Source organism: Crinia signifera, chromosome 7 (genome assembly GCF_055691185.1).
Source record: "Crinia signifera chromosome 7, ASM5569118v1, whole genome shotgun sequence".
Classification (NCBI taxonomy): Eukaryota; Metazoa; Chordata; class Amphibia; order Anura; family Myobatrachidae; genus Crinia; species Crinia signifera.
The window spans coordinates 61,970,990-61,989,146 of NC_139223.1; the positions used below are offsets into that span (position 1 = coordinate 61,970,990).

The following is an 18,157-nucleotide window of genomic DNA, read 5'->3' on the forward strand; positions in this document are numbered from 1 at the left end:
CCAGTGAGCCTTACATCAGTAGTAGGGAAATTGATGGAAACACTCTTAAAACAAAGAGTTGTAGAATATCTCAAAACCAGCAATTTACAGGATCCAAAACAGCATGGGTTTACTGGGGGAAAATCATGTCAAACAAATCTTATTGACTTTTTTGACTGGGTGACTAAAGTAATAGATCAAGGTGGGGCTGTAGATGTAGCTTATCTAGACTTTAGTAAAGCTTTTGACACTGTCCCACATCGCAGACTGTTAAATAAACTTGAAAGCTTGGGATTGGATTCTAAGATAGTTGAATGGATAAGAGCGTGGTTGCAGGACAGAAAACAGAGAGTTGTAGTAAACGGAGTACAGTCAAAGGAGGGAAAGGTTACAAGTGGAGTACCACAGGGATCTGTACTTGGACCGGTGCTTTTTAATATCTTTATTGGTGATATTGCAAATGGAATTGAGGGTAAAATGTGCCTTTTTGCAGATGACACAAAGGTATGCAACAGGGTAGACACACCAGGAGGGGTAAAACAAATGATTGAGGATCTAGGCAGATTAGAGAAATGGTCAAGAAAATGGCAACTACAGTTTAATGCCAAAAAATGCAAAATCATGCACTTGGGTCTCAGAAATCCAAAGACTCAATATAGTATAAATGGCACTATAATGGAAACTACTGAGGAAGAGAGGGATCTAGGTGTCACTATTTCAGGGGACTTAAAAGCAGGTAGGCAATGTAACAAAGCAATGAAGAAGGCAAGTCAGATGCTTGGTTGCATAGGGAGAGGTATCAGCAGTAGAAAGAAAGAAGTAATAATGCCACTGTATAGGTCATTGGTTTGACCTCACCTAGAGTATTGTGTTCAGTTCTGGAGGCCATATCTCCAGAAGGATATAAATACTTAGAGACTGTACAAAGAAGAGCAACTAAAATGGTGCATGGCCTACATCACAAAACGTACCAGGAAAGACTAAAAGATCTTAATATGTATACTTTAGAGCAGAGAAGGGAAAGGGGGGACATGATAGAAACTTTCAAATATATCAAGGGCTTTAACAAGGTACAGGTGGAAGACATTCTTCACAGGAAGAGGAGCAACAGAACACGAGGACATGCACTGAAACTAGAGGGAGGAAGATTCAGGGGAAATGTGAGGAAGAATTTTTTCACAGAAAGAGTAGTAGATAAGTGGAATGGGTGCCGGACGGCTCCCCGACAGTCGGGATTCCGACAGTCAGTACTCCGACGTCGGAATCCCGACTGCTCCCTCGTGGGGGTCCATGACCCCCATAGAGGGAGAATAAAATAGGTGGCGAGCGCAGCTCGCCACCGTGCCCGCAAGGGGCTTCATTGCGCTCCCCACGCTGTGCAGTCGGGATTCCGACGTCGGAGTACTGACTGTCGGAATCACGACTGTCGGGGTATTATACCACACCCAAGTGGAATCGTCTCCCAACAGAGGTGGTAGACGCAAATACAGTAGTACAATTTAAACATGCTAGGGATAAGCATATTGATATCCTTACAAAAAAATAAGGATCAAATATGGTTTGAGGTAACATGTTTAAAAAAAGGGGCAGACTAGATGGGCCAAGTGGTTCTTATCTGCCGTCAAATTCTATGTTTCTATGTTTCTATGTTTATGGGAGCTCATCTACTGGCAAGAGAACATTGGTAAACAGATGAAAATATGAATTTACAAACATATGCAAAAAGAAATGACAGAAATGTGTGAAGCTACAATGCAACACAAAAGGAAAAAGTATGAAAGTATTGGAATCACTACCTGTGGCGGACAGTCTAAGTCCTGCCATGTATCTCGCGCCACGTTATGCGATAAAAAATTTTTTTAACAGGACATATCTGTAACTAGTACAAATATTTTTAAATGATTAAAAATGCATATTGTAATTTATATTTTTTTCATTGTGTTTTCTATATCCTCTCCAACCTATAGTTACAGAATACTTATGCAGTACACACCACTACTATGCAATTTAATATGTACAATTTCTAAAAATAGATGTGTTACACCAGGGTTGCCTGGAGGGAAAACTGTCAGCAGCACTTCTGTGGGCGGGGCCTGACGGATACATCATTAGTCCCTGCCCCCAGTAATGCAAATCCCGCAATTCACGGGTCTCCCTGGAGGGGGTGGGGCTAAATAGACGCGGTTTGCATATTTAGCCCCGATTCCTCTGCCGAAAAGCCATGAATTGCGGCAACTTAAACCTCTGCCACCGGGGAACTGCGGGGGTCCGGTGGTATCCGGGAGAGTTGCCCATCATTCCGGGGAGCCAGGAGGGGGACCCGATTTTCGGGACCCTCCCGGCCATTCCAGGAGGGTAGGCAACCCTGTGTTACACACAGCCCAGACAATCATTTGCAAGCTGAATGATGAAGTGCAGCCATACATTACATTAGGAACAAGTAATATCGCTAACAAGGTTATTAATCAATGTCATTCTGTCCTTAAGACGAACGGTTTCTGCATGTTTAAAAGCAGGACACATTATCCTGCCTAACTAACAAAGGCGTAGAGGACATCTGCGTGTTCTGATTGAATAGTATTGCTGTTTTACATTTCATAATTGAACACACTGGCCCAGATATAGCAAGCTTCAAAAAGTGATAAAGTGGAGAGTGATAAACAACCAGCCAATCAGCTCCTGCCTGTCATTTTTCAAACCCATCCTGTAACATGACAGTTAGGAGCTGCTTGGCTGTTTGTTTATCACTCACCTTTTATCACTTTTTGAAGCTTGATACATATGGCCCATTGAGAGATGTTGCCCTTTGCTATCTGCCGCTAACTAAATTTAGTTCCAAATATCCGTCTGCCATTTCTAGAAGACCCCAAAAAGGGGATATAGTGATAAGGTCAACAATAACCATGTCAACATTTGTTGCACTAAAATGTTGACAGGCAACATAAGGGTTTCCACTAGGAATTTTGGGAGTCTGGGACTGATTTCCAGTGCGGACCCCTCCGGGACCCCCCCCCCCATCTCCCCCACTGCCGGCGGTCAATTAAAATGCAGCACCGGCTGGTGAGCCAATAAGAGCTTGTGTACCTGCAGCTGCTCTGATTGGCTAATGGTACACAAGCTCGGATTGGCTCAAAAGCCGGTGCAGCATTTTAATTGGCCGTCGGCATCCTGCATTGAAGAAGCCTGTGCTTCATTCAGTGCACCGAGCTTGCGGTGAGCAAAATGAGCTGCCCGGGCCCTTCCAGAGGCCGGGGCCCGGGACAGCTGTACCCACAGCACCCCCCTGTCAGCAGCCCTGGGCAACATGTTGACATTCTGAAAATGCTGGCAATGTTAAATGTCGACATTAGGGCAATGTTGACATTAGGGTTAGGCTATGTGTGGGAGGTTTAGGCTGCATGGGGGAAGGTTATGGTTAGGCACTAGGGGGGAGGTTAGGGAAAGCAGAGAAATACTTACTGGAATGCCAGAGGGTCGAAGTTCATACCCGAAATGATACAATCACATGACCACCATTACTTGGAAGACGGTGCTGTAGATGCCTGGTGAAAGTAAGTTACCACTGCAACACCATGGTGAAATGTCGACTTTCTAATATGCTGACATTTTATCACTGTCTACATAATAAATGTTGACCATCAACATTATGGCTGTCGATGGTTACCATTGACATGTTTCTATTTTAAATGTGTGAGAGCTCCATTTATGAACAGTGTTTATATTACTTATGCCAATCACTGTCACAGCATCGTATATGTGGTATACATGGTGCCTGCTACCCATGGCCGTTACACTTACAGGTTCCTGAAGGGGTCATCTGCTATCTCAGTCGGCAGTCCTGCGATCACATCTGTTTGCAGGTACATCCCGTCGTACATACGTATAACTTCACCCAGTATTTTCACACAATCCGCTGAGTTCAAGGCTGGAAGGCATTTCTGGAGAGTAGTGTTGAATATGCTACGATTTCCAATAGGAGATTGAAATATACCCTCCCGCATGGTCTCAAAGTCTGCCACAATGCCGGCCATGTCCTGGTGATAATCACAAAGAGATTACATTGCGTTAGAGATCACCCAAACTCAGTGCCATAGGTAGTATCGTATCCACTGTCTAAATGCTCTTTATTGACCTGTTCTGATGTCAGTAGTTTAAGAGCAATAAAAGGCTATATTATTGGTTCAGCCTATGAGATAAAAAAAATTAAATGTGAGTGTGTTACTGACCTGCATTTGTAAGTAAGTTTACTTTATATAGCGCACTTTCTCCAACACGACTCAAGGATGCAATGCTAATGTCTCCCCTCTTCTCTTCTACATTGTCAGATTTAATGACGCTCTAGAGCTAAATCTACACAGGTCTGCATTTGCCCATATATGTGCACAGGGCCGACAAAATTAATTATCTGTGATTTTTTTTTTTTTATAATAAAAAAACACATTTAATATGCAATGTAATAAGAATGTGCTGCTCAAGTAAGGAAGGGTTGTGTGGGAGCCCAGCGATATCAATGTACCGGGACCCAAGATTTCTGTTGCCGGCCATGTATGTGCATCCTATGCCCAATTTATCACTGTGCGATGTAAAATAGTTTAATTTAGCCTCAGTGCTAGGACAGTAACAATTGCCAGCAGTCAAATCATGTGTATTAGGCAGATTAGGCATGTGGCCTATTTTGTCCATATCTTCCTCACTGGAGGGCATGTGAAAAAGGGGTTGACACTCAAGAGAGAGTATCAAAAAAAGGAAACTCCCGGGTGGGGCACAACCTTCTAAAGTCTGTGTAACAGTCTAAAATGTCAACTTTATTTATTACTAAAATTGATCCTTTAATTGGATCAAACCACAAACATGAGACAAGAACATACAATTAACATGGATAGTAGTATACAATTTGAGAATGAGTGAAAATATATTGTAGACGTCTGAGAAGATAACTATGTTACCTCTATCTTTAGTATCACAGAAATGTCAATAAGTTTGTGTGAGAGATTCCTCTCAGACTAGGCACGTCTTCACTTGACCAAATAATTGGTTAACACATCAAAGCATCAAGATAAATATCATATTAAGAATAATGGGCTCACTGCCAAACAGCACACGTTTATCAAGTGAATATAATTGCACTTAAAGTCAACTGTAGAGTCAGAATGTAACGATAAGAGTAGAAATGAAGTACCTGGGCTGTGTATACTCGCGGGGTGGCTGCTATCTGTGCTTTCGGTGGCAATCTGGTATTTGCACAGTTGAGCGGACTCAGCGAGTGTCACAGGTACGGAGGTAAAGCAAAAAACAGGGGGTTTCTGCTGTCTCCAGAGGCGACCAACCTGGCCCTGTTATACAGAGACAGCGCAGAGTCAGGTAATGGGTCCTCCGGGGATGAGAGAACCCTGATGGAAGGGAGTCAGTAAAGAGAGCACCTTCACTATGTGTCCCTGGCACACGCTGCTATCCAGTGTGTGTGTCCATAGACACAGTGAACATTGGTTGAGCGGTATGCCTGGGTGGTGAATTGCAGAAAAAAGTATAGATTGCACTGTGGTACTGTGATTTTCACTCGTGGATTCTTTTTGTACCATGCAAAGGTGGTAAATAAAGAAAGATTTTTTTCTCAAATGAATGCAGTTCTATATTATTACAGATATAGTATTCTATATTATCTAGGTCCCAGTGCAGATCTGAACTAATAGAATCTGAGGTCACCCAGGTTTTGATGAACCTTTTTGCTGGGTGGCCTATTTGCAGTGAATACTGATCTATGATCCTTGATGGGGAATAACACTAATTTATCAGTTATAAGAAATACTCCAAATATCTCCTATTCAGCGATTCATGATTTTTACTATAGTTCCGCACAGAGAGACCTAAGTGCAAAAGAAAAAAATCCTTATGTGAAGCAAAGCACACAGTTTGAAGAATAAATCTATAAATCGGTATAAAACCTGCTACTATGTCAGACATATAATGTAGCACTCAATCTTTAGTATGTTGCAGAGTCACACATTTAGATACATATGTATAACATCCACTGTAATCAATTGATGTGCAACATAGTGTCCATATAATCTTTTACACAGTAGATAACAGGTCACAGAGTTTAGAGTATATATCACTGCGGAGTGCAATTATTACTTAATAACCCCATTATTTGAATGGTAGAGAATATGTTTAAATATAAACAAAAAATATAAACAAAAAATATATGTACTGCCCTGAGGGCTATTAGACTCACGGACACCCGGTCCCGGGTGTGTCGCTGGCCACTCTGGACCTCCGATAACGGAATCCCCTCGTGTGTATACTCCAAAAGGGTACTACCATCAATTAGCCTTGGGTATGTGAATTTATCAAAGTAAATAAGTCCAAAGAAAAATGGTTTATCGTGTATGGCTGTAGGTTCAGCTGTTTGATTCTGTACGACAGCCGGGTTTCAGCAGGGGAGACAGACGGTAGTTAGGTGTCCCAGGTAGGGATTGGTTGCGTCGGCGGCAAAGGAATGAATTTGCCGCTGTGTGTCTCCGGCGGCTGTGCTGTCAGTATGTCAAAGCCCCAGATAGGGATTAGTTCCGTCGGCGGCAGAGGAATAAATTTGCCGCTATATGTCTCCGGCGGCTGTGCTGTCAATCAATCACAGCCTCAGTGGGGAAGCGGCGATGAGAGGGTGTCCCGTCAAGGTGTCGATGCCGTCGGCGGTGGGAGGGCAGAACCGCCGGTATGTTTCTCCGTTAGCAGCTGCGCTGACAATCAGTCAGAGCCTTAGTGGAGAAACGGCGGTAAGGAAATGTCCCATTCAGGTATTGGTGCCGTCGGCGGCAGGGGGACAGTGTCGCCAATGTTTTTTCTCCGTTTAGATGCGCCGGCGTGCAGTAGGAGCCTTCAGCTATCCGGGGGTCGTGCTGTTTGCTGCGATAAGAGCCAAGTGCAAATACGTGAAGCGTGCAGGGTCCCGCTCGTGCACAGCGGGGACCTGGAAACAACCGAGACGTACGTTTCACTTTGGCAAGCTTTCTCAATCGGTGTGCAGGTGTGCTCTGGCGCCCATTATTTAAATGGTGTTTGGCCAATCCCAGGTGGGGGCAGGTAAAAAAAGGGGGGAGGGGAAAGGAGACCTACGTTGGTCAGCCTGATAGGAAAATTTAGCTACCAAACATGGGACTGGCAAGTCCATAGAGAAATCAGGGGGAGGGGGAGGAAGATATTGCGATCCTAGTTAGGAGATATAGGAAAAGGAACATAATAAAATCCTAATTCTTCCAATTTGGAGTGGTGTAGGATAATATAGGGATAGCGTTATAAAAACACAAATGCCTACAATTATGTATATTCTTTTGAAGACAGGGGCCTGAAGGTCCGGAAAGTTTAAAAAAGAGGATGTTAATTGTTTATTGTATGAGAAATTCCACCTATGAATCAGGCTTTTTAATGAAATTTGAGATGCATATTTAAAGATCCGATAGTTTGCAAGTATAGCGTTTGCTTTGATGATCCTTATGTCTTTGTGTTCTGTTTAGTTTCTTATCCTGCTCCATCAATGAGCAGGTTGCATACTACAGAATGAATAATGCATATTGGGTATAGTGTAGAAGTGTGTGATATCAAGGGACATGTGCGTGAACACCTATGTACACATATGTGTAATAAAACCGCAAGTGCACATCCCTGTATGCACAGAGATTAAGAATAATGAATAGTATAAGAATACACAGAGTGAAATGAGGTAGAGGAATGAAATTAATAATAAATGTAAGATCACACGCACTGGTGTGAATAAAAGACGTGAAAGTGAACACTAATATAAAATTAAATTATATGTGATATTGTAGGATGAAGGAAAAAAGGAGAGAGGGGGGGGGGAAAGAAGAGGAAGGGAAAATTATATGTGAGGAGGTGAAAAAATGAAGAAAATTACATTGATAGTGTGGGAATTACTATGCATAATAAGTCTGTTATGTCACAAAAAAGAGGATTTTAACTGAATAAAGCTTGGGTATGGTTTCTATGGGTTCAGAAAGACTCCATAGTTGATGAACTCATTCAGGCCCATTGGAGTTACTGAATTGAGTCTAAAAGTCCAACTACTTTCCTTCTTCAATAGCTCCCTGGTAGTATCACCTCCACGGATCCCTAGATGTAGTTGCTCTAAACCAAAAGCCTTCAGACCTTTGGGAGATCCTCCATGGTGTCTGTGGAAATGGCGTGCCACAGAAGTTAACTTTTTAAATTTTTTAAGATCAGAGGCTGCATTGCGAATACTCCCTACGTGCTCGAGTATTCTTTGTTTTAGAGGGCGTGTGGTCATGCCAACGTATCTCAGATTACATTGGCATTCCAGGCAGTAGACAAGGCTCTTGGTCTCACAGTTAAAATACCCCACAATTTTGATAGGTTTGTTGGTCCTATCTATCACGGAAGATCTCTTATCCAAGAAGGCACACGCCTTACAGTGACCGCAGGGATAGGTACCCGTCGCCTTTGCCTGTATAGATTTTTTGTTTTTAGAAAAGTGGCTTTGTACTAGGGTGTCGCGGAGGTTGGGAGCTCTGCGCCAACTGCAATCTGGTCGTTCTCCCAGTGCTCCTTTAAGGATGCTGTCATTTTGGAGGATAGGCCAATGTCTGGTAAGTATGTTTTGTAATTCCCTCCATTCATTACAAAAGTTACTGATGAAGCGTATTGGTTGTGATGATGTTGTTGCCTTATTCTGTGGAATTATAAGGGTTTGTCTGTCGCATGTTCGGGCATGATGTCTGGCACTCTTAATGCACCTCTTACTATATCCCCTGCTCAGTAGTCGATTTGAGAGTTCTTGGCTTTTGCTTTCGAAAGACTGGATGTCGGTACAATTTCTGCGAAGGCGCAGAAATTCTCCCTTTGGCAGATTTTTTACCGTCGCAGGGAAATGGAAACTTTGGTGGTGGAGCAAGCTGTTCGTAGAGGTCTGTTTTCTAAACAGTTCGGTTTTGAGTGCTCCATCCACATCCTTGTATAGGGTGAGATCCAGGAAGGTGGCCTTATGTTGACTGTACTCATAGGTAAGTTTGATATTTAATGCATTGGTATTGAGTATGTCAACAAAAGCTCTCAAATCCTCCAGACTCCCATGCCACAGCATAAGGATGTCATCAATGTATCTATACCAACCTACAATGAGGTCGGTATAGATATCATTGGTGTCACAGAAAACATATTCCCTTTCCCAGGATCCGAGGAACAGATTGGCGTAAGTTGGCGCACATGCCGCGCCCATCGCCGTTCCCCGGACCTGGAGGAAGAAAGAGTCATTGAAGGTAAAATAGTTTTTACCTAAAACAAAACCAAGAAGGTCCAACAGGAAAGTATGGAAGTCGTCCTGGCCTTCTGTTTCCAGGAAGGTCCGTACCGCCTGTAATCCGTCCTGGTGTCGAATACAGGTGTATAGGGACTCGACGTCCATGGTGACAATATAGTCACCTGCAGCCAGAAAAACCCCATCAATTTTCCGAAGCACGTCGGCAGTGTCCTGGAGGTAGGACGGCAAACTGTACACATGATGTCTAAGGTATGTATCTATAAATTTGCTGGCTGGTTCCAGGAGACCACCAATGCCCGAGACTATCGGTCTCCCGGGAGGTTTGGTAAGGTGCTTATGTACCTTAGGCAAAAGGTAGAAGGTAGGTACCTTAGGATGATGAATTTGTAAAAAGGAGGTTTCTTTGTTGGTAATGGTGCCCAGTTGGTTGTATTGACGTAACATTTTGTTATATATTTCAAGAAAATCTGTGGTGGGGTTCCCCAACAGTTTTTTATAACAGGTTTTGTCCTGTAGTTGTTTGTTGACCTCGGCAAGGTACATCTCTATAGGCCAGGTGACGATATTGCCACCCTTGTCCGAGGGCTTCAGAATAACGTCATTCCATCCTCTGATCTCCTTGAGGGCTGCCCTTTCATTGCTGGTAAGGTTGTCCTCCTTGGTTGGTAAATGTAGATTTTTGGATTGTTCTAATTTGTCCATGTCCCTGCCTACCATGTCCATGAAGACTTTTACATTAGGACTTATGTTGTCCTGGGGCATGAAGTTGGATTTGCGTTTACAAAGGTCCAGTCTTCTGGTCTCCGGAGGGCAGGTGGTGGAGCTCCCTGATGCCAGTTCTTGTAATGCCTCAATAGCTTCTTGTTCTTCGGCTGATAGGGTCATCTCTGTTGAATCTGGGGTGCTTATGTCAGTTGGAGTGTTGTATAATTTGTGTAAAAAGAGTTTTCTTCCGAACATTTTAAGATCCTTTTCCCACTGAAATCTGTTAAAGGAATTTATGGGTGAAAATGATAGCCCTTTGGCAAGTAAGGATATATGCGCTTCATCAAGTTGGTGGTCCGAGAGGTTAATAATTCTTAAGTTGTCGTCGACCGAGTCTATGGGCGTTGGAGTCGTGGTGACTGGCGGGATGGCATCTCCATCCTCCACTGAGGCTGTGATTGATTGACAGCACAGCCGCCGGAGACATATAGCGGCAAATTTATTCCTCTGCCGCCGACGGAACTAATCCCTATCTGGGGCTTTGACATACTGACAGCACAGCCGCCGGAGACACACAGCGGCAAATTCATTCCTTTGCCGCCGACGCAACCAATCCCTACCTGGGACACCTAACTACCGTCTGTCTCCCCTGCTGAAACCCGGCTGTCGTACAGAATCAAACAGCTGAACCTACAGCCATACACGATAAACCATTTTTCTTTGGACTTATTTACTTTGATAAATTCACATACCCAAGGCTAATTGATGGTAGTACCCTTTTGGAGTATACACACGAGGGGATTCCGTTATCGGAGGTCCAGAGTGGCCAGCGACACACCCGGGACCGGGTGTCCGTGAGTCTAATAGCCCTCAGGGCAGTACATATATTTTTTGTTTATATTTTTTGTTTATATTTAAACATATTCTCTACCATTCAAATAATGGGGTTATTAAGTAATAATTGCACTCCGCAGTGATATATACTCTAAACTCTGTGACCTGTTATCTACTGTGTAAAAGATTATATGGACACTATGTTGCACATCAATTGATTACAGTGGATGTTATACATATGTATCTAAATGTGTGACTCTGCAACATACTAAAGATTGAGTGCTACATTATATGTCTGACATAGTAGCAGGTTTTATACCGATTTATAGATTTATTCTTCAAACTGTGTGCTTTGCTTTACATAAGGATTTTTTTCTTTTGCACTTAGGTCTCTCTGTGCGGAACTATAGTAAAAATCATGAATCGCTGAATAGGAGATATTTGGAGTATTTCTTATAACTGATAAATTAGTGTTATTCCCCATCAAGGATCATAGATCAGTATTCACTGCAAATAGGCCACCCAGCAAAAAGGTTCATCAAAACCTGGGTGACCTCAGATTCTATTAGTTCAGATCTGCACTGGGACCTAGATAATATAGAATACTATATCTGTAATAATATAGAACTGCATTCATTTGAGAAAAAAATCTTTCTTTATTTACCACCTTTGCATGGTACAAAAAGAATCCACGAGTGAAAATCACAGTACCACAGTGCAATCTATACTTTTTTCTGCAATTCACCACCCAGGCATACCGCTCAACCAATGTTCACTGTGTCTATGGACACACACACTGGATAGCAGCGTGTGCCAGGGACACATAGTGAAGGTGCTCTCTTTACTGACTCCCTTCCATCAGGGTTCTCTCATCCCCGGAGGACCCATTACCTGACTCTGCGCTGTCTCTGTATAACAGGGCCAGGTTGGTCGCCTCTGGAGACAGCAGAAACCCCCTGTTTTTTGCTTTACCTCCGTACCTGTGACACTCGCTGAGTCCGCTCAACTGTGCAAATACCAGATTGCCACCGAAAGCACAGATAGCAGCCACCCCGCGAGTATACACAGCCCAGGTACTTCATTTCTACTCTTATCGTTACATTCTGACTCTACAGTTGACTTTAAGTGCAATTATATTCACTTGATAAACGTGTGCTGTTTGGCAGTGAGCCCATTATTCTTAATATGATATTTATCTTGATGCTTTGATGTGTTAACCAATTATTTGGTCAAGTGAAGACGTGCCTAGTCTGAGAGGAATCTCTCACACAAACTTATTGACATTTCTGTGATACTAAAGATAGAGGTAACATAGTTATCTTCTCAGACGTCTACAATATATTTTCACTCATTCTCAAATTGTATACTACTATCCATGTTAATTGTATGTTCTTGTCTCATGTTTGTGGTTTGATCCAATTAAAGGATCAATTTTAGTAATAAATAAAGTTGACATTTTAGACTGTTACACAGACTTTAGAAGGTTGTGCCCCACCCGGGAGTTTCCTTTTTTTGATACTCTCTCTTGAGTGTCAACCCCTTTTTCAATTGTACTTACCATACTCCCTGGGAGCACCTCCTCAACAATACTATATACTATAAATTCATACGTTGATTGGAGTAAACCTTCTAACCCCTTAGCAAATTAGTCCTGTGCCCTTGGCCTCTATCCCCCTCCCCTTTTCCCTGAGCTAAAGTCACTGGAGGGCATGCAAGGCTATGTATCTTTGATGCTAATTCATTTGCTTCATCTATGTGCTCCTTAGCTGGCTGTAGCAGTACACTAATTGATTTGCTGTGCCTATGGGGCTAATTCAGCAGCCCAAACGATTATCGGAAAAGCTCGCATGTGCACGTTTTGTAGTGCGCATGCACAAGGTCTCACTGCAATCTAAGCCAGCGACGACTTGTTATTGCTGGCCATTCACAAGAAGATTGACAGCCAACCGGCGATTGGGGGCATCACCCGAACATTTTCTGGGAGTGTAGGCAGAAAACGCTGGCGGAACCTGACGTTGGAGGGGAGGTCTCCTGACGTCAGATGCGGCCCCAAATATCCCCAGGATCTACGCAGCACCAAGTAAGTCTAAGGCTACTCAGCCCACTGCACAAAATTCATTCAATGTTAGTGGTTGCAAACGGATTTCTCCATCTTCGCACGACTGAGATCACATGGTTTTGTCCATCTAAGAAGGATTTTGTCAGAAAGAGTGACTGGCTGTAGCATTATGTATATTGATTGGCTGTGTATCTGCTCATTGATTGGCTTAAGCATAATGCTCATTGATTTGTAGTGTCTATGTGCTCACGGATTGTCTGTAACATTATGCTCACTGATTGGTTCCTGCCTAATAATGCCTAATAATGACCATGCTGCTGGTACAGAAATAATAGGAATTGTATGCTGGGTATTACATACTTTTGAAAACTAGTTTAAGGGAGATTATAGTTGGTAGTAGAATTTTGCACAGCGCCCCATTGAGGGTGCGCGTCATGCTCCACCCAAAGGGCGTGTCTAGTTCCATATATGCAGAGATTGTGAAAATAAATTGTGAACGTGGCGCCTATAAGTGTGGGTGTGTACTCCTACATCTGAGAGGAATCTTTTAAAATGACTTATATCCAAATGTAGATGAGCCCCAAAGCAAAGTAAGAGATACTATATTTGCTAAAGTGCTAGGAAATAGTGCTGATGATTCAATGTAAAGGTATCTATCTCTCATTCCTTTTTTCACAAAAATATAACAGTGTAATGTGGGCTAGGTGACATGAGGGAGATTGCTAGACTAATGAGGGAGAGAGGGAGATTGCTGTTATTGCAGGGAGTCTCCTGCAGAATGCAGGAGGGTAGGCAACTATGGGGTATTATAATAAAATATTTAAAGTCTTTATCTGTACTCCACTTGTACTCTCTGCAGACATACCTCTATTTTTTTTTTTTTTTTAAATTGAGTTTTTTTTTTATTGAATTTTGCAAAACAAGTAATAAGCTCCGACGAGGACATTACAATCACACAACAGGTGAAATCAGACAAGAATGTAATCATACATAAGGTAGGGAATGTATATAGGATAGGCAGCAGTATATCTGCTCTCTTAGTCAGTGCAAGTGGAATACAGTTTCCCGGAGGCGCCATCCGGGCGTACCGTGTCAGGATAGGAAGGAGTACATTCTTACAGTAATATCACCTAGAAATATATTACATCCCCAATGAGAAAATACAAATATTAATTGTCTCTCGTCGAGAGCTCTATACTAACCTAAATATAACCTATACTACCCAAAGCAAATCCCCCCCAAAGGACCCAAAGCAAACCACCCCAAAACCCCCCACCCTGTATGACCTAACCCCAACCTAGGTATACCTGGATCCCGATCAACTCACCACCCCCCCGGCTATCTATATTACAGAAGAAGGCAAGTTAGTGGCCTTTAGCAATAATAGCTAATCTAGCCAAAACAAAAACTAACCTACCTCTCCCATTTTACCCACCCATCAGCCCGCTATATATTAACGTAACTATCTATACTATCCCCCCCCCCCCCCCCCCCCCAAAAAATAAAATAAAAAAATACAAACGGATAAAAGACACGTGGACTGACAGGGCAGTGACCTGTGTAATTACAGGTTAAGTGTTATCAGGATATAACAATGACCCAGAGGTCATTTAGTATACAAAACCAGGAGCTGACTAGGTCATTATACAGTAGCATACGTTTGTGAACAGCAGAGTAGTAGATATGACAAATAAGGTATATTTGGAGCAGGGTAAATGACCGTAGTCTAGGAAAAAATAAAAAAATAAATAAATGTAACCCAACCCCCCCCCCCCCTCCCGCGGAGATAAATACATTTTGCATATAGTATACAAGGGTATAGTGCAGTAAGGACATAGGTTAAAAGATAAGATAAGATGGGCATCTCAAGGTAATATGTGGCATCAAAGTTTTAGTCTGGCCAGCCTTCAGTGCCACGCGGAAGCCGACGTATAATGTAGAACCCGTGACCAATCGCTTGAGGACTTGCAAGATTGAGTATAGGATGTTTAATCATTAGGATGGAGAATCGTGAGGCTGTAAGCAGGAGAAATGTGGGAGATTTCGGGTGCACCACAGTTAGATTGAAGCATGTAGGTATATTATACCGAGTGTACTCAGCGCCAGATAGATCCATCTGGGGAAACAGTTCCAAGGTGTTAGTCAGTACTGGAGCCGAGAGGGTTTCTTGAACAGGATATTGAGGCAAATTCTCCATAATTCCAGAAGGACATTCATTAGGGTCAGAATGGATTATTTCCTGCAATTTAGCAATTTTGCCAACAAGCCTGTCAGCTGAGGCAGATAATGCCTGGAGGATTTGTTGGAAGTATGTTTCCACGACTTCATCCATAGTGTACACAGCCGGAGTAGCAAACATGAAGTAAACAGGTCGCTGTAAAAGGATTCTTAGTATAATATGGTGGTGGCTAGCACACCACCAAACATACAAAGGAGGTTGGCAGCAGCAGCCTAACCGACCCCAATCACACTGAGTAGCAATGAGATAGTGTGTAGAGATTAGTCATTGACACTGTAGTTGCACCCCTTCACAGCATATGTACACAGACTTCTGTGAGTGTGTGGGGAAGTGGGCAGTAGCACGAATGGCAGGGGCCTATTGTAAGGCCGTCAGCAAAAAGTCAATGGAGCAGCCGCGGACTAGGATGCCTGCACCAAGATGGATCCCGGCTAATTTGAGCGGCAGCGGGGGTTCCAGCAGAGCACCAGGATGAGCAGGGTCCTCCAGTCCAATACCAGGAGTAGGAGGTAGGTGGTCTGCGTTTAGGGAGCAGAAGGGCCCGATATCACTGCAGCCCGGGGTTGTGTACGGGAGCCGGCGCTCATGATGGCGCCCGGCAACTCTCGGCTGTAGCTATGTGTACAGCGGGCGGTGGGAAGGAGAGCACTCACCAGGGTCATCAGCTCCGTATCATGTGCGGGCACACTCTTCCCCAAAGTGGTCGCTAATTATAGCGGAGAAGCAGGAGCGTGGCTCCAGCAGCGGGACTCAGAGATCCAAAGATGGCGGCCGGAGGTGGGGGACAGCGTCCAAGAGACAAACGGCCGCACCTGCACACGGAGGGACGATGTCAGAAGGACCAGGCTCTTCAGGTGGGTATCTTCTCTGCCTGTAGGCTGGTAACGCGGGAGGGCTGGGCAGCAAAAAGGATTTTAACACAGGATGGCGACGGAGCTCTCACTCCCTGCTGCCTACCTCGCGCTCGGCCAGGCCACCACATACCTCTATTTTCCACAAGGACATACGCCACAGCAGATACATTATGGTGCCATGCTATGACAAATGGACAAGGATAACATTAGTGCTGCACATGCACAGGGCTTAACTTCCTAATATGGCTTTACTAATGGGACCAGAATTACATTGGTTCCCCCATCACACCCCCTATATATCCAAGATGTCTGTTGCTGGTGTGTTCAATGGCAACACCAATGTTATGTATCTATTCTCAATTATAAAGGTGACCATATATTAGCGTAAATTACTTCTCTGCAATACTCACTAGAGATTTTTGAGGACTACACAAAAAGATTACCCAGATACAGATTCAGAGATGGACACTCTAGCCTCTGTTCCTGAATAATATACAAATGCTAGTGTTAGCCTTCTGCTTTTGTACTAACGTGCATCTAAATAATATGCAAGTCTTGCGACAGCCGGGAACTGCAGCGGGGGCGTGATCACGGAAGTCTCCGTGTAGGGCGGGAGCCTGTGAGCTCTCTGGCGTGCTTCAACTAGCATGGAGTGAGGAGAGAGTGCTACGCTAAGGAGTCCAGTGCACAAAACCACAAGTAGCCGGTGGATGGAAGGCGGAGGGACGGAGGCGAGTAATGGCAGCAGTGGCACAACCTACCTGTGTATGAGCGGCAGGAGAGGAGAGCGGTGAGAGGCATTTGAGAAAGCCGGGTCCCGGAGCTGTGACGAGTGGTGAACTCTGACACGGAGGGCGGCAGAAACAGCTGATCGTCAGAGGGAAGGAGAGACGCGCAGAATCCAGGTGCCGGGTCTGAGCGGTGAACTCCGACACGGAGAGCGGCAGAAGCAGCTGACCGTCAGAGGGAAGGAGAGACGCTCAGAAGCCAGACGCCGGGTCTGAGGGCTGGGACGCGGCAGGAGGTCAGGCGCCTGACGGACACAGTGCAGGACTGGAGGAAGGAGGTCCAGGTGCAGCGGCCGCCCAAAGAAGCAAGAGACCCAGTGAGACAGTGTGGCCAGAGGATAAACAAAGGAAGAAACATCAAGGTACAGGGGCACACTAGAGGGAATAGGCGGGGGGTGCTTAACTAATAAAAAGAAAGAGGAAAGGGAAAAAAAAGAAAAAGAAAGGAAGCACAAAGTATATGATGACCCCTGGATAAAGCCTAAATACCCTACTTCTGATATAATAAACTGTGGACAGAACCTGTCAGTGTACACTGTGTGCCATAGGACCCACTGTCTCACAATGGGGAAAACAGGGCAGGCAACAACAGCTGCTAAATTAGAGAGATTTGCCAGAAGCAGCAATAAATCCTTAAATGTGGAAACCCGAGAATCTCTGTCACCAAGTAAGAGTATCCCATCTAAATCCACACTTGCTGACCCAGTGCCTGAAGCCACCTTTCAGAAACTGCTAGACGCTATTAATGGTAGCGAAGAAAGATTGGGTGGTAAAATCGAACAAACTCAGAATGAAATAATACTATTGAGACAATCGGTACAGAGTGTCCAGGCAAGGGTTAAAGAGACAGAGACCAGAATATCACAATTGGAAGACTGGCAAGGGCCTATGGTGACAAAAATAGAGAAACTGACTGGGACAGTAACAAGTATACAAAACCAGATGGCAGAGATGGAGGGACGTCTACGACGCAATAACATCAGGATAATAGGAATACCGGAGAGAACAGAGGGGGATAACCCAGAAGTGTGGCTTGAGACATGGCTGTTGGCGCAATTTGGCAAGGAGGCATTCTCAGCACAATTCTGTGTGGAAAGGGCCCATAGGATACCGTTGAAAGCCCAACCCCCAGGTGCCCCAAGTAGGACAATGATAGCAAAGCTGCTCAATTATAGGGATCGGGACAATGTTATCCGGATGTCCAGGAGCCATAGCCTGTCAATTAATGGGGGTACTATAATGATCTTCCCAGACTTTGCATGGGAGGTCCAGAAAGAAAGAATCAAATTTGTCAATGTCAAGAAAAAACTAAGGGAATTAAATATTCAATATTCCATGATGTTCCCAGCCAAATTAAGGATTGTTGTGGATGGACAGACTAGATTCTATACTAGTCCTGAAGAGGCGCTG

General features: G+C 44.0%; 1 protein-coding gene across 1 annotated transcript in view; it reads right to left on the reverse strand.

Moving 5' to 3' along the window:
- Window positions 1-3,876, reverse strand: part of OTOA (otoancorin) — a 79,958-nt gene extending 76,082 nt beyond the window's left edge. The window contains exon 1 of the mRNA XM_083153218.1: window positions 3,778-3,876. Within this exon, the coding sequence (XP_083009344.1) occupies window positions 3,778-3,857 (80 nt within the window). The 5' untranslated portion in view covers window positions 3,858-3,876. The remainder of the gene's footprint in view (window positions 1-3,777) is intronic.
- Between the last annotated feature and the right edge of the window lie 14,281 nt (window positions 3,877-18,157).